Here is a 26,907-nt window from a genome sequence, read left to right as displayed (position 1 = left end):
TCTGTTTCCCTTCCCAACCCAGAAACATACCAATAATATAATTTGCTTCCTTCTAGACTGGTCTGTGTGTGTTGAAACTGTAGGGACTTTGGTGGAAATAGTTTTTAAATGTATATATGACATTATATAACATGGTAGGAGAGGAGAAAAAACTTTTGTTCTTGTTACATTTTGTGTCTTCTGACCCAACATACAGGCCATGGTCCTTAATTTTTCTGTTTCTGTTCCACAGATAGTTCCATCTAAAACACAACACACAAATGTGATTCATTTATTTTATTAGTACTGTTGCCATTGATTGATTAGCATGTGGTATTAGTACTTTTCGTCTATTGATTGATTGCGGATGAAGTGACTGTTTGACCTTTAATTATGAGGCACCACATTGAAAATGACATTGAGCTATAGCTTCTTGTAATCCAGCTGGAATACCCAGCAGGAAACCATTTGGAGTTCATTCAGAATGATTGAGAATGCCTCGAGAAAACACTCTACTGTCACTTGTGCTTCTCAAAACATAACCCATCCTGCTTTGCTCATGCACGCTGATGCTTTGCATGTATTATAAATCCTGGAAATTATGTGTGTCTATTCAGACAACTACAAGAATACCCACACACAGATTATGTGCATTGTATGTAAATATACTTAAAGAATAACTCTACCCAGAACTTTTTGGGAGTTTAGATCTGGAAGGACTATAACTTGGTGAGTTTATCTCTTAAGCCTCGTACACACGATCGGATTTTCCGATGGGAATTGTGTGATGACAAGCTGTTGGCGGAAAATCCGCCCATTTGTACGCTCCATCAGACAATTGTTGGCCAACTTTCTGTGGACAAATGTTGGATGGCAGGTTTAAACATTTTCCACAGACAATGGTCTGTTGTGCACACAAGTCCGTCAGACCAAAGTACAAACGAGCATGCTCGGAAGCAAGGACGAGCCAGAAGCAGTCGGTCTTGTAAACTAGTGTTCGTAATGGAGAATTAACATTGGTGACGTGGTAAATTATGAAATCTCCAAATGCAGCGCACAATTCTCTTCTTCTTTAATGGGATAATAATGAAGCTACTTTGCTGGTGATACTGATGGAGTTCTGCCATGTGTATTTTAAAAGGCTTTTATTTTCTAGTGATATCAAGAATAATATTATTCTTGTTTTTTTTTGTTTTTATTTGGGGGGGGGGGGGGGGCGCAAGTTACCACAACACCATTATCCCGTAGTTTTTAAGATCAAAGATACAACTGTGTTGGTGTCCCTTGTCAATTTTACATTGTATTTTTTTTAAATGTAACTGCCTACTCCCAAACTGTCATTCGAAGTAAAACACATAGCCAAGTATTATTCTCCACAATTTTTTTATTGTGCATTAAAAAAGAAAACAAATACAATTAGACATGCTATCTGCCAATAGAACTTAGCCAAAAAGTGCATTCTGTGCATCCAAAAATATAGAAAATATGACAAATCAAATCATTATTCAAACAAAAAATAAAAGCCTCATACATGTGTCCTGCTTCTTAATATAGGGGGTCATCAATGCCAAGAGTTGGTGAAAGCAGGGGTCTGTCATCCGGAGATAATTCCGAAAATCATCCAGATTATTCTCCTGGAGCTCCCGCAGCAAATGGCATATGACATAATTGATCACGATTAATAGAGCAGCCAATTTTTGGTCCAAGAAATCCTCCTCCTGTTCCTGGACTGGATTTGGGTCAAAGCAGTAACTCCAAGGCCAATAATAAATAACATGTTATCAGCAGCAGTGTACACGAGGCCTTACTGTCTGGGTGGCCACTGGGGAGATTTTCCCCCTCTTCTTGCTCTAGTGACACCTAGCTCTGATGTCTCTCTAATAGAGACACAGCAGTAAAAGCACAAAAGAAGCATTTTTGATCTTTTTTTGGATATATATATTTTTTTTCTTTTTTATCGGTTTGTACCTTTTTACTTTCTTTCCCAACTTGACTTCCATGATGAGGTACGTCATTTCCACGTTTGCATCGACCCCTCCCCCCGCGCTGCTTTCTGGTACCTATGTATGTCCCAGAAAATGGCAGGAAAATTCAGAAATTGCTGTGCGACTCATGCATGCGCAGTAGGAAACCTGCATCCGAAGTGGACAAATCGGCTTGGGGTGCCAACATCGCAGGGTCCCTGGACAGCTAAGTGTCCTTATATTAAAACTTCACTTCAAGTACCTGTAAGCATTGTGCTTTGAGTTTATAGGAGTCACAACGTCCCTTCTGGTTTTCTCGGCTGCCAATGGCGGCGTTTTTAAAAAAGGTCAGTGTTCCAAAACGCAGATTTTGGTGTTTTGAATACTTTGAAGTTCAAAGGAGGGGTTTGGGGTCTTAGACCCCCGATCCCTCCATAAAGTGTACCTGTCACATAATAAGCATACTGTCACAAGGGATGTTTACATTCCTTGTGACGGCAATAAAAGTGATCAGATTATTTCTTTCTATTTTTTTCTTTTAAATGGACAGTTAAATAAAAAATAAGAAAAAAATGTTTTAAAGCGCCCCCATTCCTGCAAGCTCACACTCCAAAGAAAACGCATACGTATGTCACACCCGCTAATGTAAACGGTGTTCAAATCACACATGTGAGGTATCGCCGTGATCGCTGGAGCAAATTACCTCCTCTGTAACTCTAAACAGGTAAACGTTAACATTTTTAAAATGTCGCCTATGGAGATCTTTAAGTACCGTACCTTGTCGACATTCCACGAGTGCGTGCAATTTTAAAGCGTAACATGTTGGGTATCTATTTACTTGGCGTAACATCATCTTTCACACTATAGAAACAATTTGGGCTAACTTTACTGTTTTCTTATTTTTTAATTCAAGTGTATTTTTTACAAAACTGCATTTGAAAGACCGCTGCGCAAATACTGTGTAATAGTGCAACAACTCTAGGGTCTTTGCTAAAAAAATATGTATAATGTTTGGGGATTGGAAGTCATTTTCTAGCAAAAAATACTGATTTTAATTTGTAAGCAACAAGTGTCAAAAATAGGCTTGGTCTTGAAGTGGTTATTGTCAGTAAAACAGCAAAATAGCACATTTTGAATCATGTCATTACAGAAATGTTATTGTCATATTGGCGGTAGCCATAAGAGCTCAAACATCTATAGAGCATCGTAAAGTTGATCAGCACCGATTTTGAAAGTCCCCTGTGAGTGTTCACTGATCATAGTTTTCTATGTGATATCCCAGTTGGTCTTCCCTGTCTCCACTTGAGGGATTGGGCTGGTCCCCAACTCCTGGTTTTTAATACATGGAGTGGCATTGTCACAATATTAACTTCTTCCTATCCTTTTGATGACGCTAGACTGCAGATTGCGTCTTAAAAGATCTATTGCACTTCCTATAGTTTTTGATATTTATTGTGGGAAAAAATCATGGGTGAATTGAGGGGAGGAGGGGAGCAGATGAAGGCAGTGCCCACTGGGGAATTTGGCTCAGCCAAAGTGCCCACACCTGGAATAGATGTCTGAAACATCACCTACAGTATTTGCCCAGTACAGTACATGTGGCACTTAGATTTATTCTTGCAAGCAGGCAGCCAACTCTAGAATAGATTTGGCCAGATTTGTTGGTTGCACATTATTACAAATATTAATAATTTAATCAGGTGCTGACCACCAATACAGCTCATGGAAACATTGGAACAAGTATTGATATGCCAATAAAGTCCTTAGACAATTACACTTTCCATGCTTGATACCTAAATAGATATCCAAGTTCAGGTAGTCCCCAAGTTACAAACATACGACTTAAATAAGACATACCGTATATACTCGAGTATAAGTCGATCCGAGTATAAGTCAAGGCCCTAATTTACCACAAAAAAAATGGGAAAAACTTATTGACTCGAGTATAAGACTAGGGTGGGAAATGCAGCAGCTACCGGTAAATTTCAAAAATAAAAATATATACCAATAATGTGCCCTTTAACATAAAATGTGTCCATCAGAGTGCCCCTTAACAGAAAATATGTCCAACAGCGTGTCCCTTAACATAAAATTTGCCCATGGACACATTTTATATTAAGGGGCACTCTGATGGGCAAATTGTATGTTAAGGGGCACCCTGATGGGCACATTTTATATTAGGGGCACTCTGATGGGCACAACAAAACGTGCCCCCTAATGTAAAAACTGCCCATCAAAGTGCCCCTTAATACAAAATGTGCCCATCAGTGTTGCTCTTAAAATAAAATATGCCCATCAGAGTGCCCCTTAACATAAAATGTGCTCATCAGCGTGCCTCTTAACATAAAATAAGGGTCACACTGATGGGCACCTTTTATGTTAAGGGGCACTCTGATGGGCACATTTTATTTTAAGGGGCACGCTGATGGGTATATTTTTAATGTGCATGCTGATGGGCACATTTTATGTTAAAGGGCACTCTGATGGGCACAACAAAATGTGTCCATCAGTGTGCCCCTTAAGAAAATATGCCCATCAGTGTGCACATTAAAAATATACCCATCAGCATTCCCCTTAAAATAAAATTTGTCCATCAGAGTGCCCCTTAACATAAAAAAGGTGCCCATCAGCATGACCTTTAACAAAATAAAATATGCCCAGCCATTAGTGCCTAAGCCAGGACCCGGGAACCGCGAGTAGCAGGGGGGCAGGGCGCGCACGTGACGTCACGCCCCTACTCGTGGCCCATGAGTGGGAGCTCGTCTTCGTCTCCGAGACCTGCGGTGAGGAGCAGGGGGTGGGCACACGCACGCAGCGTCACTGGTTGCTGGGGAAACCCGCGGTCCCAGCAAACTAGTGACGGCGTCGGCGAACCCAGCGGCACAACCCCGCCCCCTTTTCTCCTCCATTACTTGCATTTTTAGTTAAATGACTCGAGTATAAGTCAAAGTGGCTTTTTTCAGCCCAAAAAATGGGCTGAAAAATTCGACTTATACTCGAGTATATATGGTACTTACAAACGGAGGGAAACATCAAGAAGCGAGAGGAAATCTACCCAAAGGAAGAGAAATTTACTCCTGTAAGAGTTATCATGGGAAAAAGGTGTCTCCACTGAAGCTTTATCACCGATCCTTGGTGACATTTTCTGAACAGGGGAACAGACCGCAAAACAAATGTTACAGGGATGTTAAAGAGGAAGTAAACCCTGATGGGGTTTTACTTCCTTTCTTTTTCCCTGCAAAGAGAAGCATAATGTGCTAGTATGCATCACATACTAGCACATTATGTGACACTTACCTGCAAACAAAGCCCACACCATCCCCGCTGCAGGCCACATCCATGTTCACCACTCTTGCTTCCGGACTCTGGCTCTGTGACTGGCCAGAGCCACATGATGTAATTCCTGTGCATGCGCGTGGGAGCTGCCAGTCGTGGCACCCGCTACTAAAGAAATGGCACGGGGGGCGTTTCTTCACAGCGCATGCGCCAATGACATCATTGGCGCAGTACAAAGTAAATATCTCCTAAACGGCGCACGTTTAGGAGATGTTTACAGTACCTATAGGCTAGGCTTACCTATAGGTACAACTTGCAAATGTAGGTTTACAACCTCTTTAACCCTTCCCTATGCTATCCGAAACTTAAAATAATTTTTTGGCTAGAGTTACAATTAAAAACAATTTACCTGTTCCAACTTGCATACAAATTCAACTTAAGAACAAACCTACAGAACCTAACTTGTTTGTAACCAGGCGACTGCCTGTATGTTGCTAAAAATTTCCCCAAATCAAACTATTGTCTAAGTAGGTGTGCAGAGAGGTGCAAGAAAAATAAAACCTGTGCAGAAATCTGTAATAATTGCTCTTTTGTGGTAATTTTGGGGGAAATTTAAAGAGAAATGAAGGGAAAAAATTATTTTGCAATAATTAATGTCTTTACAAGCAAAAAGATGAATACAATCCTGCTCACTGATGACTTTGTAATTCTACTCTACAAAGGAATGAATCCCACATAGTTACTTCCTTGAATTCTGTGACATATTCACAATGTCCTGTGAGTAGGTGCTGTGTCACAGAGTTTAATGTCTGCCTTCTGAACTACAGAGGTGCTGAGAGGAGGAGTTTCAAGGAGCCAAGTTGGTACAGGAATCCCTTCTTGCAGGCAGCAAGGTACCATGGGATATGTAGTCCTTTAGACATTGAAGGTAAACCGCAAATGAGAAGCTGCAAAGCATGCAGGGCATCCAGAAATTTGTGGAAAGAGATGACCAGCAGACAGGCAGCACTCACAACATGAAAGGCGATTTTTCAAGTAAGCTTATATGAGATTGTCAAGAATAAAATATTGATTGTATTGCTTTACAATGCTGATGTTATAAAATGAAAGTGTGTGTGCTGTGACTATAGACTTCCTTTAACTAAAAGCTTATTGAATGAATGTAGTCTGACTGCCAGCGGCATCACCACATCAGAGCTAGTACGTGACCAACTCTTGCTGCATTTATTAGTGCTTTATAGCTTCTTTCTTGGCAAAAAATAATATATAGAATTTCAAACCAAAATTCTTAGAAAAATTCCTTCTGTTAAAAAAATTCTTAGGAAAAGAATGATTTAGGAGAGTTTGTTCTTCTAATTATTAGTGGGTCAAATCAATATTTATTTTCAACTGCTGTGATGAGAAAATATGAAGGAGCAGACGGAAAAATTTTCTGGAACAAGTGAGATAGAATAACAACACAAAAATACAGAAAAACACATTTCAAAATAGTTATAAATTGATTTGCATTGTAATGACTGAAATAAGTATTTGACCCCTTCGCAAAACATGATTTAATACTTGGTTGCAATTTTAACTTGTTGGCAATCACAGAGGCCACCAGGTTTGGACACATCTCGGGAGGGATTTTGTTCCACTCCTCTCCAAGTCATTAAGGTTTAGAGGCTGACGTTTGGTAACTTGAACCTTCAGCTCCCTCCACATGGGGATCAAATACTTTTTTTCCCCTCGCTGTACCATTAGCTCTATATGTTCGTTCTGGTCCCTTGGTCATTGAATCTAGTCAGGAAACTGAATGATTTTTTTCAGTTTCTTCTCTTGTAAGTTGCTAAAGTCTTCCAGATGCATTCTATTCTGTGGTACTTTTTGTCTACAGATTTAATAATATTGATCGCATACTTTGATAAACATATTTCTATCTAGAAAGAATGAAGTTTAGAAGATGTTCGGCATAGAAATTAACCCAGTTATTTTCATAGAGTAAGTTCTCACTACAGAAAAAAGTGTGTGGATGTGATACCTCCATCTCACACCCAGCATATAAATCCTTTGATTCCAACATTTCTCAGATGTGTCCAGAAATGTCACCAAAGGCTTTCCTTCCTGATGCCTCCTCTTCATCTGTACATACTGCTAGCAGTAGGTTTTTATTAATATTTAGAAAGTTTGCCTCCAGCAGTACTAAAGTGAGCATCAGAGAAACAACAGTTGTTTACCACGTTTGAACTGAAGGATCTCGCCCCAGAGATATGCTTTCACTTGAAGTGTACATCTTTCAATCTCAGCCCGCTACAAAGAGACGCATGAATAACAATTGTCATTTCTGGGCCGTACCTCTCCAATTATTTATTTGGTTTGTGTCTTCCAAGAAATGCACATAATGGAGAGCGACACTCAAAGCCCAATCGCTACTTTTAATGACAGCACGTTCATATGTCTCTGTGACATGCGTGTGTACTTAAAGAGAATAGAATAAACAGTCTTCTTAGAGGAAATTGTTAATAGCATTAACCTCCGTTACTGGGCATATCCAGGAGCATTACCAGATAGAGATGTAACAATCCTTTTCCACCTCACATGTAGCTGTTTAGAGCTCAGCTGTTACACTTCCATATTATGCTTTTGTACATTGTCACTTGCATAAAGCCAGTTACATGTGTGAAGAAATGGTATAGCCTGAAGCAGTTATAACTAATTATCATTAATTATATATTGTTATTAGCGATTACCCCCTAATTGATTGGACCATAGCAAGCTAACATGATTTTAGATGATTGGGTTTATAAGCATATAGGAAACATACTGAATGTCTGGGTAAACACTGTCATCCCATTTCAATGGATGAACCTTGTTTGGAGACAGCTGTCTAAGGAGGATATCACCTCACATTGGGGAGATGTCCTCCAAATTCATACTGTGTGTTTGGGACAGGAGCTCAAGGAATATCATCCCGCTTTTAAGAAATTGTTTGCACAACTTCTGTTCAAACATACAGAATTTGGGAGTGGCACACAAGACAAATGTGATTAAAAAATACATTGTAGACAATTGCTTCTCCTGCTGGTTTCTCCTGTTGCTAGAGTTAACAGACATGTTTGTTGACTTATTTATTAAAGCCAAGAGTGTTTCTATATGAAATTACGGTAACTAATAGGAACCCAGTCAGCAATTATCTTTTATTTTTCTGACTGCTGGAAGCTAATAAAGAAAAAGTAGATTTGATGGCCTACTGCTACACACATTTATTGATCTTTTTACTGCCTTGAATAGGCCCATTGATATTGAAAAATGTCAGTGGTGATAATATACAAACAAGGGTGCCTTCATTGCACCCAACACCGAAATCAGCAGGGTCAGTGACCCAGGAAAATGGTGACCTCACATCTTCAGTTTTGTGACAGTGCTTAGGCTGAGCAATTGACTGCTAGGCCTTAATAGTGTCACAGGGGAGCAGCTCATGAAAGCACTAGATTGTGTTGCAAGTAAGGATGAGCTCAGGTGTGTTCGCAACCCATACGTGCAGAGCCCGCCAGGAAGTCGGCACTGAGGTGCGCTAATCACAGGCAGTGAGACATTTTCCCGATCCATGGCTGCAGGGATCGGGAAATGGATGTGTGGGTTGCGAACACGCCTGAGCTCATCCTTAGTCACAAGCATGCCTGAGCTCATCCTTAGTTACAAGCTGTGACAGACAAGTTTCAAGGCAACGCAGGCATAAGGGGATTAGGGGCCCTTTGCAGAGAAACATGACCTGCGTTTCTGTTTAAAAGCAAAATAAGATGCACATCTACCACAAATAGGACTGCCTGTTATTTAGCAAAGAATATGCATCAAGATTTTTCCCTGCACCTGGACTGCCAAATGAAACCATGTTAAGATCTGCAGCAGACTTGCCACTGTAGATGAGACAGAGTTTTAATGCTATGCATTGCCAGGGGCAGGTATTTCTACTGGCACAATGCTAATTTAGAGCAGCAGAGGGAGGGCTTTATGACTCAAGCTGCAGTTTTATTAGTAAATCACTCTCAAAATCTGTCTTGCTGATCAAATTATGCACTGTTTTGCTGTGCGACAGAATTAATAAGTCTCCCTCTATCTTGCAAATTTTTCTACAGTAATGTAGGCTACCAGCTGTTACAGGTATAATGATAAAAGTGGCAGCAGAATGTGGGGGTAGATGAGGCAGACAAATTGGTGGAGCTCCGCTTTAACCAGCAGAGTACCATGTGATCTAATCCTATCCTCCATCTTTTAGAGCATTTTGTTTTCCAATGTCTACTTACATTTCTTTCTTTTAATGATCTGCATTGTTACTGCAGTTTGCTAACTCTTTTTATAAATATATAGACTTTTCCTTACAATTCACAAAGAAAAACTCAATAGGGGAACATTTTTGTTTTAAAATACATGTTCCCTAACAAATATATACATTGACATTTCTTCAGTGACTCTCAGTTCAAAGAAACAAGAAACATAGAGCAGCCATATTACACAGAATAAGCCTTATATGAATCTTTTTTTTTTATCTTTTAATATAAAAACTACATTTTTATTTCTTTTGAAATAATGCACAAGAATGAGTCTCTTGTACTTTAGATGAGATTCCCCATAATGTCATGTTAGTGGGATGCTACCATTTGAAGTCTGTAGTTGACAGATGTCACCTGAAAGGGCTGCTTATGGATTATCCTGCAGTGTCAAACTCTGTTCGGTAATTTTAGACAAATGTGTCATGTGCAACATGGAAAGATGGCAGGCTGTACATTAGTGATTTCCCCAGTGCTTCAAGCAGGTAGTAATGTGTTGGGAAGTGCTCGGTCTCCACTGTGTACTGCTTTAGCATGGGGAAAAATCTGTTTGGAGAGAAATGACTTGAGTCGTGGAGGAATCCATTTGCAATGTGTGCCATCTAACATCTCTCAGACAATGCATTGTACTAAAGAGGCATTTTTGATTAATGTTTTATAAACACTTTTCAGCATGACAGCTTAAAGTTGCTCTAAATGTGTGCTTGGTGCTCACTTCCATAAAGTCAAATGCCTCCTCGTAAAGTCTCGTCAGAGTCTGTCAACCATAGTAACTCTGAATTTCTACCTTTAGAACATTAAAATTAATTTGCTTCGTTTATACAGCTTCGGTGATAGCACGATGAAAAGACTCATAGCCTCACATTTGCCTAAATGTGTTATCCAGAGTGTCTTTTATTCATGGATGTTTGTGCTCTTAACTAAGAACCGCAATACACTTTAGCAACCACCTCTTGCTGTGGAATGTATGAGATACTGTGAACCTGTGTGTCATTTTATTACAGCTGATCAATGCTGAAGGGAAAAATGTAGCACAAATACAACTATGTTCCTGAAAGGTCTGAAAGGCTCACGCAATACCAAGTTTAACCTTCAGTACAACTTCAGTGAATAAAGTTTCAGTAGTTCAGTGTAAATATATCAGTTGACAAAGCATTGATACAACAAAATGAAATATAACAGCATTTTTATTGCTCTGTTTTCAAGTTTTCACGCTATGATACACTCAAGTCAAAATTAACCACTTGACCTCCGTAAGATTTATGACCAAGCCACTTTTTGCGATATGGCACTACGTTACTTTAACTGACAGTTCCACGGTGGTGCAGTGCTATACCCAAATAAATTTGTTTCCCACAAATAAAGCTTTCTTTTGGTGGTATTTGATCACCACTGCACTGTTTATTTTTTGCGATATAAACAAAAAAAGACTGACAATTTTGGGGGGAAAAAAAATTTTTTACTTTCTGCTATAAAACATTTCCAATAAAAAAAAATGTAAAAAATCTAGTTTCTTCACAAATGTAGGCCAATATGTATTCTGCTACATGTTTTTGGTAAAAAAAAAATCCCAATAAGTGTATATGGATTGGTTAATGTGAATGTTATAACATCTAAAAACTGGTATATATACTGGGGGAAAAAATTTTTTAATACTAGTAATGGCGGCGATCAGCAACTTATAGTGGGACTGCGACATTGCGGCAGACAATCGGACACTAGCTGACACTTTTGACTGGGCTGGGAAGGGGATAAACACCTAGGGCAATCAAAGGGTTACCTGTGTGGCTAGCCAGTGTTTCTGTTTACTATGTGTGCTGCTTTTACTTGGGGAAGGGATGAATTATGTGTTCCACATTAATAATTATGCTACTAAAATTAGTGTGTGCTGTAAATTGCCTCCAGCATTGTTACTGTTTCTTCTTGCAGGAGGCTGCCATTTTGTTGAAGCCCAGAGTCCCCGAACAGCAGTAAATCTTTAGGTTGTCAGTAGAGCCGCCTCTACAAATTCAGCACAATGCCAAAAATGGAGAGCAACTGAGCATGAGCAGAGCAGGGTGATAGTGTATTACTGGATTTTAAACAGTATAGACACCTATTGTTGTTATTTTTTTTTTTTTTCAAATAGCAATTTTTATTGATTTTCATCAAAATAAAAACTTAGAAGAGAGACGTAAAAGAACATAAGCATAATGTTCGCAAAAGGCACCCACTAAAAGTAAGCAATTTACAACAACCATAGCCACTATAACTGCAAGAGGCACATATTCTCTTATGATAATATAGTGATAATAATATCACTGAAAAAGAGATATTATAGCTTATGACTAAACATGGTTAGTAAAGAGCAGAAATACGTTAAAAAAAGGACAGGTCAGCGATTTGCAGATTGGAGGTTATAGTTTGGGCATAATGACGGATCTGCAGATATCCATAAAACACCTGGCAAGGTAGGACGGAAGCTATACTTCCTAAAAAAAGAAATATACCGATGAAAAGGGAGATTGGGACTTTAGATGAGGCAATTGACTAGTGGAGGTATAGATTGTAAAAGCATTTAATTGGCATAGATGGATGTATAAATAAGTAAATGTTTGTTGTAAGTTCATACATATATACAGACATGTCATCTGAGTGGCACCGTGCAATGTTATAAAAGATATGTATACATTGTAAACAATATTGGTTGTAGATAGTGGGTCTAGATAGATTCCTATTGGCAGGCATATGACTGCATCCTAAATGCCCGATGTCTTTCGTGTATGACACACTTCTTCAGGGGCGGATGCTCAAAAGTATCTACAAAATATAGAATATAATTAGTCTAATATGGCACTAGGAGTAACAGGAACAGGCAAGGTTGCCAATCCTGGGTACCTACATGAGATAAAGTACATTGGTGTAAGGTGAATATGGAGCCAGGGCCAGAAAGAGTTCTCTCCTGGAAGTTGAGGTAGTCTAAGGCCGCGCACCAGTAGGGCGCCCACACAGGTCACCAGTCTTCATGGTGTATGCAAAGTGAGCAATGTGGTAATATTCAACAGATCTATGTTCAATAAAAATAATATCCATGAATGATATAGTATTTAAATGGAGTGCATTGAAGATAGTCAGATAAGACCGTGGTGACAATGAAAGCATGTGCAGGTGAAGTTATAGTAGTGAGCCGCAAACCAAGGAGACAGGAATGAAAGAAGAGTGTGCAGAGAACACCGTGACCAATTGCCAAGGCATCAAAACGCAGTAAAGAAAAAGTGACTCATTGAAAGAGGCATTTTGAAAGGATAGCATGGTAATTTCCTGGAGTGTGTGCATAAGAGCAAGGAATTCTTGTGAAGGGCAACCTGTCCAAATGTGTGGTAGGAAGAACTGTGATGTTTCTTCCATTGTTGCACGGTTAACCTAATTTGCCGATATAAGGGGGGGGAGTTTTCCTGGTACAATATGGTAAAGGATCTCTTACTAACAGCTTGGTGCCAAATACCACAGGATACCTTCAGAGGTCTAGTGGTTTCCATGCCTCGACAGGTTATGATGGGGGGCCATAATGGTATGGCCGATCGGTGTATATACTGTGTGTGTAATCTGTATTTTTCTAGTGTTTTCTGTATGTAAGAAAATTGCTAGGAGCCATGGATGATGGGTATAGACTTCACTACAGTCATTTTTCAATTGTTCAGGATGAATTTACTTTAAAATTACTGGGGGGGGGGGGTTGGAAGAGGAGTTTGGATTGTTTGATGTATTTACCCCTTTCCAAGTTCTGCAGATTAAGAAGCATACACTAATTTAATATGGCTTATTGCCAGTAGCTGTATGCACATATTGTTACAACAGTGCAAGTGAAGGTGATCTGTTACTTTACAGCTATTAATAATAAGATTGTATCTTTGTCATCAGGTATTCCTATGCTGAAGATTGTGTTTGCGGGATATGAACATCTCTCATTAATATCTGTTCCTTTGTTGATTTATCATCCGGCTCAAATTCTACTTGGAAGTGTGTTGGTGCCAACGATAAAATCTTGGATGCTTGCCAGACAAAAGGTAATATCCACTGCTTGGGTTTCGTCACAGTACTGAATAGTGTTTGCATCAGTGAAGGTTATAAATGTAATTCTTGCTTTGTTAATTATGATGAAACTGGGAATGAAAATCGTATAAAATCCAGCATTTTTCTTAATACTTTAACAAAGGTAACAAAAAAGTATAGTTTCTACCAATATATGACTAAAAGTTGTATATAGATTTATTAATTGAACTCAATATTTAACAAAAGCTCAAGAAGACTGTAGTACAAGGTTAATCCTTTTTTTAAATATTTATTTGCGTTTGAAGCAAGATGGCTTTTTACTTGTTAAAGGAAGTCTTTGAGAAGTCTTTTGATGCTTTCAAATTTAGGAGGAAAAGTAAAGTGTCTATTTAAATAGTTCTTCTCCTTCATATACAAACTAGAATGCCTTGAAATCTATTTTACGCTCCTCAGTAATTAAGTCAATCACAAACAATTCCTCACTGTCATATTGTAATATTGTTTTGCCCCCTGTGGCTTCTTGAAAACAAGGATGACACCTATGCCGACTGTTAATGTGGGACTGTTGTTAAATATTTAGAGCTTTGAATTCTGCATTTCTACTTCTGGAGTGTGACTGAAATCTCAAAGCAAAAGTAGTCTTTGTGCACAGATATCACAAAGAACAAATGTTTACTAAGCAAGATTTTTTTTTCCCAGTGAGATGGCCTATTATTTTAAGTTCAGAAAGTCTATGTTACAGCTCTGTTCTGAGAAGAAAAAAAACGTAACCAATTTCTGCATATCACTAATTCAACTGAGGTGGAATTCGGTTTGTTTAGTGCAATATTGGTGTCCAAACAAGGGGAGTTATTCCAGTGATAGATTTGGCATGCATACCCGGATCTGTGCATTCATTAAACCCTTGAAATTCTCTGTTCTCCTAACCTATGCACATCTACAAATTACATGAATGTTGGTCGATCTGCCTATGAGTAATATAGATTGTTGATGCATTGCCTCTCAATTGGATGAAAAGAATACTGGTTGTAAACATTCAACCTGCTAGTAACACTGGCTGTATTGTACATAGGCTGGGTTTTTAAATGGTTTTCTGTATCTTGCGATAAATGTCCATTTGTGACAGACACCCTTAAAGCTGAACTCCAGGCAGTGTATTTTAATTTTTTAAAACATTAATATTTGCTATGACTCGTGTTTAAACCATTAAATATTTTTTTATTTAATTAGCTGTCTTTAGGCTCCACTGAGCTGCTGCTGGAAAGGACACCGGGAGCCACAATTTCGGCTCTCCGCAACATTGACACAATGTCTATAACACACATCAGTTCCAGTGTCCCTGCATTGCAGTCACAAAGCACAGCCGGTGATGATGATGCAGCTATGCTTTATGAATGGCAAAGCAGAAAGTGGAGGTGAAGGCACAACACCGGAATGGATGTCTGTCATGAGCAGCATTTCAGTGCTGCAGGGAACCGGAAGTACATACTCCACTTTCCAACAGCAGCTCAGTGGCGTTTGAAAAGGCTAATCAAGTAAAACATCGCTTATGGATTAAGTGTAAGTCTTAGCAAATACACAGTATCTCACAAAAGTGAGTACCCCCCTCACATTTTTGTAAATATTTTATTATATCTTTTCATGTGACAACACTAAAGAAATGACACTTTGCTACAATGTAAAGTAGTGAGTGTTGAGCTTGTATAACAGTTTAAATTTGCTGTAGCAAAGTGTCATTTCAATGTTGTCTCATGAAAAGATATAATAAAAAATTTACAAAAATGTAAGGGGTGTACTTACTCAAACACTGTGCCTGGAGTTGGGATTTAAGTTCTAGATTCACATAACCATCTTTAGATATACCATTTTGGATTTTATGCATCATAATATACCCTACCAATAAGAAACTCCACAAATAAGCAATCTGTTTCAAAACTGCTTACATCTGCTAGTATATGTGAATGGTATTCACAACATCAAGGCACCTTTATAACAGCCAGACATATTTGTAAACATTGACAGTACCAATAATGGGGGCAGAGTTTTCCATCCATGGAATTCAGAACAAATTTACCTGTGCATCAAAGTAAACAGCTGAAACATGTAAGCTTTCTTGTCTGCCAAAGGATTTGTAATTCTCAGGAAGTTTTGTGGTCTCAACACTCAAGCCAGGAAACACAATCTGCTCCCTGACCTTCAGTGCAGGTATGCAGTACGGGTTGGTCAAGGGCCTGCTCAGTATGCAGATCATAGCAACAGTATGACAACTTTCCAGTGACCTTGTTGGGAGGGGATGGAGAGACATTTTTTGCCATTGCAATCTCAGAAAAATAAAAGGGCCTGGTGAGTAATTCAATATACAAGTGACAATTGAAAACTTTGACATATCCATCCTGGGTGGATTGGTGGTTTTCCTATACGGTGTATAGAGGCATCTTGACATAAATACAAAATTGTGTAGGTTTTCTAGGGAAAAAAAATTATGTGAATAAAAAAAGCCATGGAGGCAGTCGTGGAACTGGCTTGCTAAATTTATCTTCAATTTACTTGTAAACACAATAATTAAAATCAACTACGCTTTTTATGCCTTTGTTTTGTTTTTTGTATTTCAGGCATTGAAGTTAACAAGGCAGCCAAAGGTCCCATTATAACAGCAAAAGTAAAGCAGTGTAAATATGTACTACTGTGTTATACTGTACATACAGACATCATACTAAAGACGTATGTCTGGGAATGCTTCAATGCATATTTTATTTTTTTACATACAACTCTGAAAATCTAAGTGCCTTACGAATGCATTTGGTGAATACTTAGTTTGAAAAGAAGAAGCCATGTTGATGTTCTAACTCATCTTTGTATTTTTTTATTTGAAAAATAAAGATCCTTTGAGCCTGATATGTCTTTATTTTTGTTAAATTCACTGTGTGCAAGTTTATTTGAGAAACTGTACATGGCGCAAAAAAATGGGTTGAGCAAATACACCTAGGTATGTGTATCCTGAAAAAGCTCATCTTGAGGTCTATGTGTATCCCGTTTCCTGGGATTGTCTGTCTTCCGTATAATCACATGATTAGTTTGAGTTACTAAAGTAATCCTTTTGTGAGAGAAAACCTGTACTTTGGAATAAAATGATAGCTGTTGTTAGTCACTGATCCAGAACAAGGTTATAGATCGGGAATCCTCTGTCTCTAGAACAAAAACAAAATCTGTTGTAGGTGTAAAGCGCAGGCACCTAGGTAAATCTGGAATATTGCATATGAATCTTTTATATCCAATCTGCTAGAAACAGACATATGGGATCCGTTCCCCTTCCATGTAGTGGATTGGATCAGATGCCTGTTGAGTGTAAATGTACAAGTGGTCCTTTTACATCCAACTGCCTATAGAGGAAAGCGGCTGTGTCCTCTCTGCATAAGCGGAGTCGACAGGGACCAGCCATCCACCTGCTCAGTGGGGATCAGCGGACAGATTCCCCGCTAAGCAGGTGGACTCCTGGCAGAGTCTGCCCCATGTGGAAGTGGCCTAAGGGGTTCTTAGATCATCAAATTACAGACAAAGGGACTGAGCGAATTGGTATACTGCAGCTAGACCCGTATGAAGGGCTGAAAGGCTGAGCAGGTCGGCCTCACTTGATGTATGCATTTCAAAACTTAGATTTCAGTTTTAGCTATCCATCTTTAATTCACAATACTTGGCAATACTTAAACACTTTTTACATTCAAAACAGTGTTTAACAATGGAGAAATATTAGACCATTTTTTGGCCTTTTTTTTACATTTTTTTGACTCAAGGTAATGGCTGTATAATTAGGTATTATGTACAATTATATCTGGTTCCTGCATCCATACATGCGCCAAGCTGCTTACTAATTGAGCAATAATTAGTTTGCTGCATAATACTGTGGACCTGCTATATATATACCGTTATTGGAATTACATTGCATCACACAATCTTTGCAGTATGTAAACCCCAATCTTCTGTTACAGGAACAGTTTTCCCATGTCTCCTGTGACATGTTGCCTTTTTTGTTTTTATGCACTCAGCATGGTGCCATCCATGTGTAAGATGTGATGGGCATAAATTATTTGTGGTAGTTCATTTGCTTGCTTCTGACTTGACACTCACATGTTACTTGTCACTCTGAAGAGTTACAGTTCTAAATTTCTAAAGTTTTTTTTTTTTGTTTGTTTTAATAAAAGTATAAACCTCTTTAACACTGTGGCTCCAAACAACTTTTGTATTGTATTTATTCTTTCTATATTCTTTCTATGTTTAAATCCTCTTGTGCTGAAATTAAAGGAAAAACATATCCCTTCTACCAAAAAAAATATATAATAAATAATTTAAAAATATATAATTGCCACGTTATCCATTTTGTAATGCATTATTAAAAATTACATTTGAAGTTTGATATGCAGCCGCTATAAATTTTCTAATTTTCTAAAAACTCAAAAATGTCTACTACTGTTTCCCTGCAATATGGCAACATGGAAACATTCTCTACTCCAGAATTAGAAATTTCATTTATTTGGCTTATTCCTTTCCATGCACTGAAATTTTAGGCTTCCCCCGCAATAGGTTTGTCATTCTGGTGAAAAACTTTTTGAGGCATGCACCCTGTTCAAAATGAATTGGGCAATCAATGTACCTCAGTGCATGAAAAAAATAGAAGATCCTGCACATATTTTTCAGCATTGCAGTGCGGCGTGGATGTGCATTGGGGAGCAATTTTCCATTGCACTGCAGTGTTGTGGTAATAAGTTATGGTGTAAACAAGCCCTAAGGCTCACCCTTTTCGAAGGGTGTTGCTGCTTTCCTCAGATCATTGAGATTAGCTTAGGTGGCCATAAATGAAGGCTGGCCCTCTCACTCAGAAATAACTCTTTGAAAAGCAATAGTGAAAAGACGGCTATTTCTTCAAAATAAAAAAAGCCAGGGTGAAAGATATTCAACACATGGAGCACTTGACTGCCACTCTTAGAAACAAAATAGAGGAGCACAACATGCAGTGGCTTCACTGGGACTTGTTTTATCATCCAGATGACTACTTATCATTCTAGCCTGCTAGCATTTTCTACATTGGATTTGATTCGAGGACTTGTCGCCCCCACCATGGATCTCCACCCCTTCAATTTGCCCTATCATTCCGCTTCTTCCTCAACCCCTCTCTAAAAAAATGTTTTTTTTTCTTTTTCTCTCCTCTCTTCCCCCCCCCCCCCCCCCCCAGACACCCTGGGGTGTCACTCTCCCCTTTTCAAAAAATATTTTAAAAAGCTTTTTGGTGTGCATTGATATCATGGGTTTGACTGCTCGCAAACCATGTGTACAGATTCTGAATCTTGTACTGCTGAATTTCACTAGCCGCTATTTTAAGGCGTATGTATATGGGATTTAATGAGGTCTAACACCTTTCATCTCAATGACAGTTTTGATTGGGAAGTATACCTTTATGGTGCATGGTGCTAGTGACTCATTTTTATTGCAGTGCAATCTTCTGTACACTCTTCTTCTATGGTTTTCTAAATGTGTGTTGCTGATGATTTTTCTTCATGGTCTGTTTGCACCCACTCGTATTGTGTTGTCATGTTGTGTTATTTTGACACATATCATAAAAAGAAAAAAAATAGAATTTTGATTTCTTTCAACAAAGCTGGAGTTAGACTTTAACCATTTCAGCCCCGGAAGATTTGGCTGCTCAATGACCAGGCCATTTTTTACGATACGGCACTGTGTCGCTTTAACTGACAATTCTGCGGTCGTGCGACGCTATACCCAAACAAAATTATCCTTTTTTTCCCCACAAATAGAGCTTTCTTTTGGTGGTATTTGATCGCCTCTGCGGTTTTTATTTTTTGCGTTATAAACAAAAGAAGAGTGACACACAGATCCCGATTCTCGCTCTGTCACGAGCGATCGCGGGAGCCCAATGGTCATCGTGCGCACCCCTAGTGGTCAAAAGGCCTAGTATAAAACCATAGTATATGGGGTATCAAAATTCAAAATGGCTGAATGTCAGCACATATCAACAGGGGCTAACCAAAACCCCACAACAGCCCTGTGTACAACTGACTAGGTGTTATTCAGGTATATGTATTGATAAGTTCACAAATAGCTGCTACATGTAGGTGTGTGTATTAACATCAAGGATAAGGAATGATGGTGGACAAAAATTTACACAGATCTTCAACAAACAGACCCAAAGAGCCTGCCAATATAAAGTAGCACATGGCCACTAGTATATTGAATAATCCCTTAAAGGAAGTTGGTAATAGAAAATTCAGTCCTCCATAAGGGCCCAGTATAATAAAAAAGTGGCTTCAGTCGCACAATTCTGCCGGAGAGGCCACTAGGCTTTGGTGGTGTTTGACAGGGCTTTTTCAACTACAATCTTCTTTTCAAGAAGTTATATAAAAGAAAAAGAATGAAAATGAAGATATTAAATGCAGCAAGCAGTAGCCCAATATTACAATCTGATTACAGGTTGTATTAAATCATCAAAAGTAATATTTTAACATCTTCTGCAAAGTCATAAACCTTAAAATTCTATAAAGTTGCTCCCAAAATATATATTCTATTTATTGTCACAATGGTTGGGAAGTTAGAGATGTGAGTTTCATCAGCAGCAATAACATATCAGAATCTATATACATATTTAAGTATCAGCGTCATATAAAAATTAATTTAAACATAGTGTAGCTAGGTTCTTAGATTAAATGTTGGCATATAACAATATAACTATGCTACTTTTAAATTAATGCTCTTATTGTGAGTCCTAAATACAGATTAAACTAATTAAAATTGCTATTGTTATCTAGTTCTAGAACTGAAAGCTTTGCTACTCCTTTACCTTTTCCCCGGTTTTGCAATTTTCTGTTAAGCTGAAACTGACACTCAAATGGCCTTCACCATTCTTTATTTCATTGTCCATAGTCTGTAAAATACCTGGTTCATCCTGCCTCTCCTGTGTCCCCCTATGTGAGCTGACCACGGTTATTATGGCTGCTGATCCATGATACCGTGGTCAGTTTACGTGCCCCTGTCATCCCTCAGTCTCTCCCTCTCCCCTTCCCTCCCTGCCTGTCAGCACAGGAGTCTGTGTGTGTGAGCCATCTCCTCCCCGCCCGCCGCTCTTCCGCTGTGGGTGTAAAGTCACTGATCACAAATCCCAGAAGCCCCTCTGTTACAGCAAAATATACAGTGCAGTGTCTGGATTCTATAATCAGAAGGACTGATAGAATAATTTGTCGCCAGGATCGCCTAAACCAAATGGTTTGCTGTCTCCCTGGTGCCAGGGTTCGGCATGTGATGGATCGGGTTGATAAATTACTTGGAGGGGCTGAGCATGACCCAGCTGTCTTGGTCCACCTTGGAACCAATGAAAGAATATATAGAAGGTGGAGGCTCCTTAAGAACCAATTTAAAGAACTACGCTGCAAGTTGAAGGGAAGGACCTCCAAGGTGGTACTCTATGAAATATTGCCTGTGCAATGTGCAACACAGGAAAGGCAGGGGGAGATTAGAGCACCGAATGCATGGCTAAAGACCTGGTGTAAGAAGGAGGGATTTGGGTTTTTGGATCTCTGGGCTGACTTTTCATTGGGGTGCAACCTATATGCTAAAGATGGTTTGCACCTAAATGGAAGGGGGTCTACTGTGCTGGGGGAGAGGTTTATGTGAAGGCTGGAGGAGTATTTAAACTAGGATTGTGGGGGGGAGGGTGAATTAGATTATAATGGGGCAGACAGGTCAGACGGAGGTCAGCCCCTATTAGAGGGTGGACGGAGAAAGATGGGATGGCTATGGCAGATGATATGAAGGTTCCTATGTTACAAACAACCATTGGAAAGTGTACTATTTGTACTAAAATTAAAAATCTGCAACATATGTTTGAAAAATGTGACAATGAATTAAAGTGTATGTTCACCAATGCCAGAAGTCTGCCAAGCAAAATAGGTGAGTTGGAAGCTCTGGTGCACGTGGAGAACTATGATCTAATTGGTATTGCTTAATGTTGGCTACATTCTTCTCATCACTGGGGTATTAATATTCCTGGCTATGCTCTCTATCAGAAAGACAGGGTAAAACGAAGGGATGGTGGTGTCTGCCTCTATGTGAGAAGTGATCTCAAAGCGAGTGTGAAAGAGGACCTAGTTGATGTAGCGTGTGATGAGTCTGAAGCATTATGGGTGGAACTGTACAGTTATCATTGGAGTTTGTTATAAATCTCCCAGTGTTAGTGAGGAGGTGGAGACATAGCTCTTTGTAGATGGAAAGAGCTGCAAGGGCTGGGACAGTGATAATAATGGGGGATTTAACTACCCGCAAATTGACTGGAGTAATGGCACTGCTGGGACAGTTAAAGATGTATATTTGTATCATTATTAGAAATTAGTATCATTAGTAGTAACCAGCATGATTTATGAAAGATTGTTATTGCCAGACAAACCTCTTAACATTATATGACGATGTGAGCTGTAATCTGGATAAAGGAAGGTCTGTGGATATGGCGTATCTGGATTTCGCTATAACATTTGATACAGTACCCATAAACAGTTTACAAATTGAGGTCTATTGATAATGTATGTACCTGGATAGAAAACTGGTTACCGGAGAGTAACCAGAGTGTGGTGATAAAAAGTGTATCTTCTAAATGGTCTAGAGATGTAAGTGGGGTACCCCGAGGTACCAGTTCTGGTCACCAGTCCACCAGAAGAATGTGCTCGAACAGCCATGTAGACTTATAAATGCAACAAGATGAAATATTTTTGGACCATACATGGAAGGTGTCACTTGTCTCATGCTTCTGTTTCATATTTAGAATACACAAAAAAACTCCCCCATTGACTCCTAAAGAAGTGGATCATATCCAGGAAATGGGTCAAGCCTAGCAACACAAGTATACATGTATAATATGCTATCAACCTGGAATGTAGAAAATATATATATTCCGGAAACAAGAAAGTGGGGGAAGTCGGGTATATATACTTTACTCTGAGTACAAAATATTTTTTAATCTTTTTTGATAATAAAATGTATTGTATTTTATCTATTACATCAAAAATCCCGCCTTTATGCAAGGACTCCTTTTATCCTTGAAATGCGAGATTAATTATATTAGGGATGTAAAGCCATTTAATTAGGATTGTAAGCAGGCTGGAAGACCTCAGTTATGAGGAACAACTACAAACATTAAACTTATTCATCCTGGAGAAGAGATACTTAAAGTGATTGTAAACAATCACCTTGTAAAACAATCCATTCAGTTTAAAATAGAAATTAAAGGCAAAACATTTGTGTATAGATATAGAAAACATTACCAATACCTTTTTTTCCCCCTTTTTTTTAAGTGATTACATTTAAAAAAAAGCATAGCACATAGCTAGAGAACTGACCACTGTGTGTTCTCCTGTTTAGTGTGGTCGGTTTTTAATAGTAAAGCAGAGGTACTGGCAGGAACACCAGGGATTTCACACAAAGGAAGAAATACAAAGAGAACAGGATACAGAAGCCACATATCAGGAATATGAAATGCTGAGGTAACAGACACTTTAAGAGGAGATATGATTGCAATATAAAAAATTCTAAATGATGATTCTAGCATGGGGATAAACTATTCAATCTTAGGTCTCCTAAGAGGACACAAGTCCGCTCAATGAAATTGGATGAAAAGCGGTTAAACCTTAAACTGTGTAAAGGGTTTTTTATTGTTCGAGCAGTAAGGACGTGGAACTTCCTTCCAAAGTTAGTGGTATCAGTGAAGAGTGTCAATAATTAAAAAAAAAAAAAAAAAAAACCTTTTAGATGGGCATCTTAGCGAACACAATATACAGGGATATGGGAAATGGTAGTGACAAAAAAAAAAAAACACACACAACTGGATGGACTGGTCTTTATTCAACCTTACCAACTATGTACAGTAAGTATTAGTTTCAATGTATACAGACTTATGCAAGGTCTTATCTAGATATTTGGCCCTTTCAGGTTGCATCCCTGTAAATATGTTTAGAAGAAGAGAACCTGTCCGATCCAGGCACTGTTTCTAGACAGATTTATGATCAAGTTTAATCAGTTAATATTGAAAGCAATCAAGCTGTAATAGATTCTATATCTCCCCAATATGTAAAAATTGCAACATAAAATGATCTTTTAGAACAGGGAAGAGCAAGTCCCACTTTCCAGGTCAGTATGGCAACTGAAATATACTGTCTGGTGACCCGGTCATTGAAGTTTCCATTTGCATGCAGGGGACGCTATGCATCAGTTACATGTGTTTGCTTGCAAGGGACACTATGCATCAGTTATGTGTGTGTGCAAGTAGGGGAGATTATGCATCAGCTACATGTGTGCACAGGGAACACTGTGCATCAGCTACATGTGTGTGCATGGGACACTTCTTCAGTTACATGGGTGCATGTATGCCGGGGACATTTTGCAGCAGTTATGTGTGCCTGTGCACAGGAGGAACTTTGCATCAGTTACGTGTGTGTACATACAGGGGACAATATACAGTGCCTGGAAAAGGTATTCATACCCCTTGAAATTTTCAACATTTTGTCATGTTACAACCAAAAATGTAAACGTAATTTATTGGGATTTTATGTGATAGACCAACACAAAGTGGCACATAATTGTGAAGTGGAAGGAAAATAATAAATGGTTTTCAATTTTTTTTAGAAATAAATACCTGAAAAGTGTGGCGTGCATTTGTATTCAGCCCTCTTTACTCTGATAACCCTAACTAAAGTCTAGTGGAACCAAATTAATCAGAGGAGCAGCCAAGAGACTCATGGTAACTCTGGAGGATCTACAGAGATCCACAGCTCAGGTGGGAGATTCTGTCCACAGGACAACTATTAGTCGTGCACTCCACTAATCTGGCCTTTATGGAAGAGTGGCAAGAAGAAAGTCATTGTTGAAAGAAAGCCATAAGTCCCATTTGCAGTTTCCGAGAAGCCATGTGGGGGACATAGCAAACATGTGAAAGAAAGTGCTCAGGTCAGATGAGACCAAAATTTTACTTTTTGTCCTAAAAGCAAAACGCCATGTGTGGCGGAAAACTGACACTGCACATCACCCTGAACACACCATCCTTACTGTGAAACATGGTGGTGGCAACATCATGTTGTGGGGATGCTGTTCTTCAGCAGGGACAGTGAAGCTGGTCAGAGTTGATGGGAAGATGGTGAGCCAAATACAGGGCAATCTTAGAAGAAAACCTGTTAGAGTCTGCAAAAGACTTGAGATTGGGGCAGAGGTTCACCTTCCAGCAGGACAATGTCCCTAAACATACAGCCAGAGTTACAATGGAATGGTTTAGATCAGGGGTCTCTAAACTTTCTAAACAAAAGGCCAATTTATTGTCCTTCAGACTTTAGGGGGCCGGACTGTGGCCAGTGGGAGTGGAAATTTTCCTGGCATCAGTGGGAATAAATATTGCCTCATTTAGTATTAGAGGGAGGGACAGTGCCCTATGTTTGGTATCATTGGCAGGAATAGTGCCCCATTCTTGGTGTCAGTGGGACAAATGGTGTCCCATTTTTGGTGTCAGTAGGCAGAAAATAGTGTCTCGAATCAGTGGAATATAAACCCAAGGGCCAGATAAAGGCAAAAAGAGCCGCAGTTTGAAGACCACTGGTTTAGATCAAAGCATATTCATGTGTTAGAATGACCCAGCCAAAGTCTAGACCTAAGTCCAATTTAGCACCTGTGGCAAGACTTGAAAATTGCTGTTCACAGACGCTCTCCATCCAATCTCACAGAGCTTGAGCTATTTTGCAAAGAAGAATGGGCAAAAATTTCACTATCTAGATGTGCAAATTGTGCAGAGACATACCCCAAAAGACTTGCAGCAATAAATGCAGCAAAAGGCTGTTCTACAAACTATTGACTCAGGGGGGCTGAGTACAAATGTACGCCACATTTTTCATATATTTATTTCTAAAAATTTTGAAAACTATTGATTAACCTTTTACTTCACAATTATGTGCCACTTTGTGTTGGTCTATCACATAAAATCCCAATAAAATACATTTACGTTTTTGGTTGTAACATAAGATGTGGAAAACTTCACTATACATTGGTTACGGTATGTCTGGGGGAGAATGTATGGACCTGTAGCACGTGTCACAGTATGTATAAGTGTCAGAAACCATGCAATCAGACCGAGACAGAAGTACAGTTAAATCACACTTGTAAATCACATTTGTCCCACTGATAATAAAAGTAAAAAGAACAAGCTTAGTCAAAACATAGCCAAAGTTCAGTAACCGGAACAGATAGTCAACCAAGCAGAGGTCAGGGATCAAAGTAGTGGAACAGCAAGCAGGATCTGGAGCCAGAAGTGATGTCAGCAAAGCCAGTCTTTAAACATGAAGGCAGGAGATAGTTTCTTGTGATGTGACCAAGGCGAAGGCAGAGCTCCTCTGGACTGGACGGCTTAAGTAGGCAGGAATGACGAGCAGGATCATCAACAGTTGGGTAACTGTGGAGAGAGATGGGAGCTGGCAATTAGCCGACAGCTGAGCAGCCAGCTCAGAGAAGGAAGGGCATGAGCCCCTGACAGTACCCCCTCCTCAACGACCCCTCCCCCTCGGAGGACCAAAAGGCTTGAGGGGAAAACGTCTATGGAAATCACGGAGGAGGACAGGGGCATGTACGTCCAAGGATGAGACCCAAGACCTTTCCTCCGGACTGTACCCTTTCCAATGCACCAGGTACTGTATGCGCCCACGGAACCTATGGGAGTCAACAATGGACTGTACTTCATACTCCTAATGGTTCTCAACCTGTATAGGGTGAGGACATGGGACCAAAGTGGTAAAGCGGTTGCAGACCAAAGGTTTTAATAAGGAGACATGAAATGCATTCGAAATACGCATAGTAGAAGGAAGGTCTAATACATAAGCCACTGGGTTAATCCTGCAAAGAATACAGAAAGACCCAATAAACTGAGATGCGAACTTCAGTGAGGGAACGCGAAGTCGGAGGTTGCGAGATGACAGCCAGACCCTGTCCCCAACCTGGTAGGAAGGCGCAGGCAGGCGTCAGCGGTCAGCATGGAGTCTGTGCCTATCATTAGCATGACGCAAAGCCTAATGGACTTGTGCCCAAGTGGAACGAAGACCATAGAGATGCTCCCCTAACGCAGGAATACTCTGCGGAACAAACGAGTCAGGCAACATAGAAGGTTGCCCATGGTAAAAGTTCTGACCAGTTGTTATAATGGTCAGAAATATAGCAACGTAGGAATTGCTCCAAGGACTGATTGGCTCTTTCTGCGGCCCCATTAGACTGCGGGTGATACGCAGAGGAGAAAGCAAGCTGAATTCCCAACTGTGCACAAAAGGCTC

At 39.4% G+C, this 26,907-nt stretch overlaps 1 protein-coding gene across 1 annotated transcript in view; it reads left to right on the top strand.

Annotated features, from left to right (window-relative positions):
• Positions 1-16,453, top strand: part of SLC10A7 (solute carrier family 10 member 7) — a gene marked incomplete in the record, with an annotated part of 287,910 nt that extends 271,457 nt beyond the window's left edge. The window contains 2 exon segments of the mRNA XM_073604635.1: positions 13,427-13,572; positions 16,171-16,453. Of these exon segments, the coding sequence (XP_073460736.1) occupies positions 13,427-13,572; positions 16,171-16,209 (185 nt within the window).
• Between the last annotated feature and the right edge of the window lie 10,454 nt (positions 16,454-26,907).

The sequence above is a fragment of the Aquarana catesbeiana genome, linkage group LG01 (genome assembly GCF_042186555.1).
Source record: "Aquarana catesbeiana isolate 2022-GZ linkage group LG01, ASM4218655v1, whole genome shotgun sequence".
Taxonomy (NCBI): domain Eukaryota; kingdom Metazoa; phylum Chordata; class Amphibia; order Anura; family Ranidae; genus Aquarana; species Aquarana catesbeiana.
The sequence above is the reverse complement of the archived record's forward strand: the minus strand, read 5'-3'. Positions and strand labels throughout refer to the sequence as shown.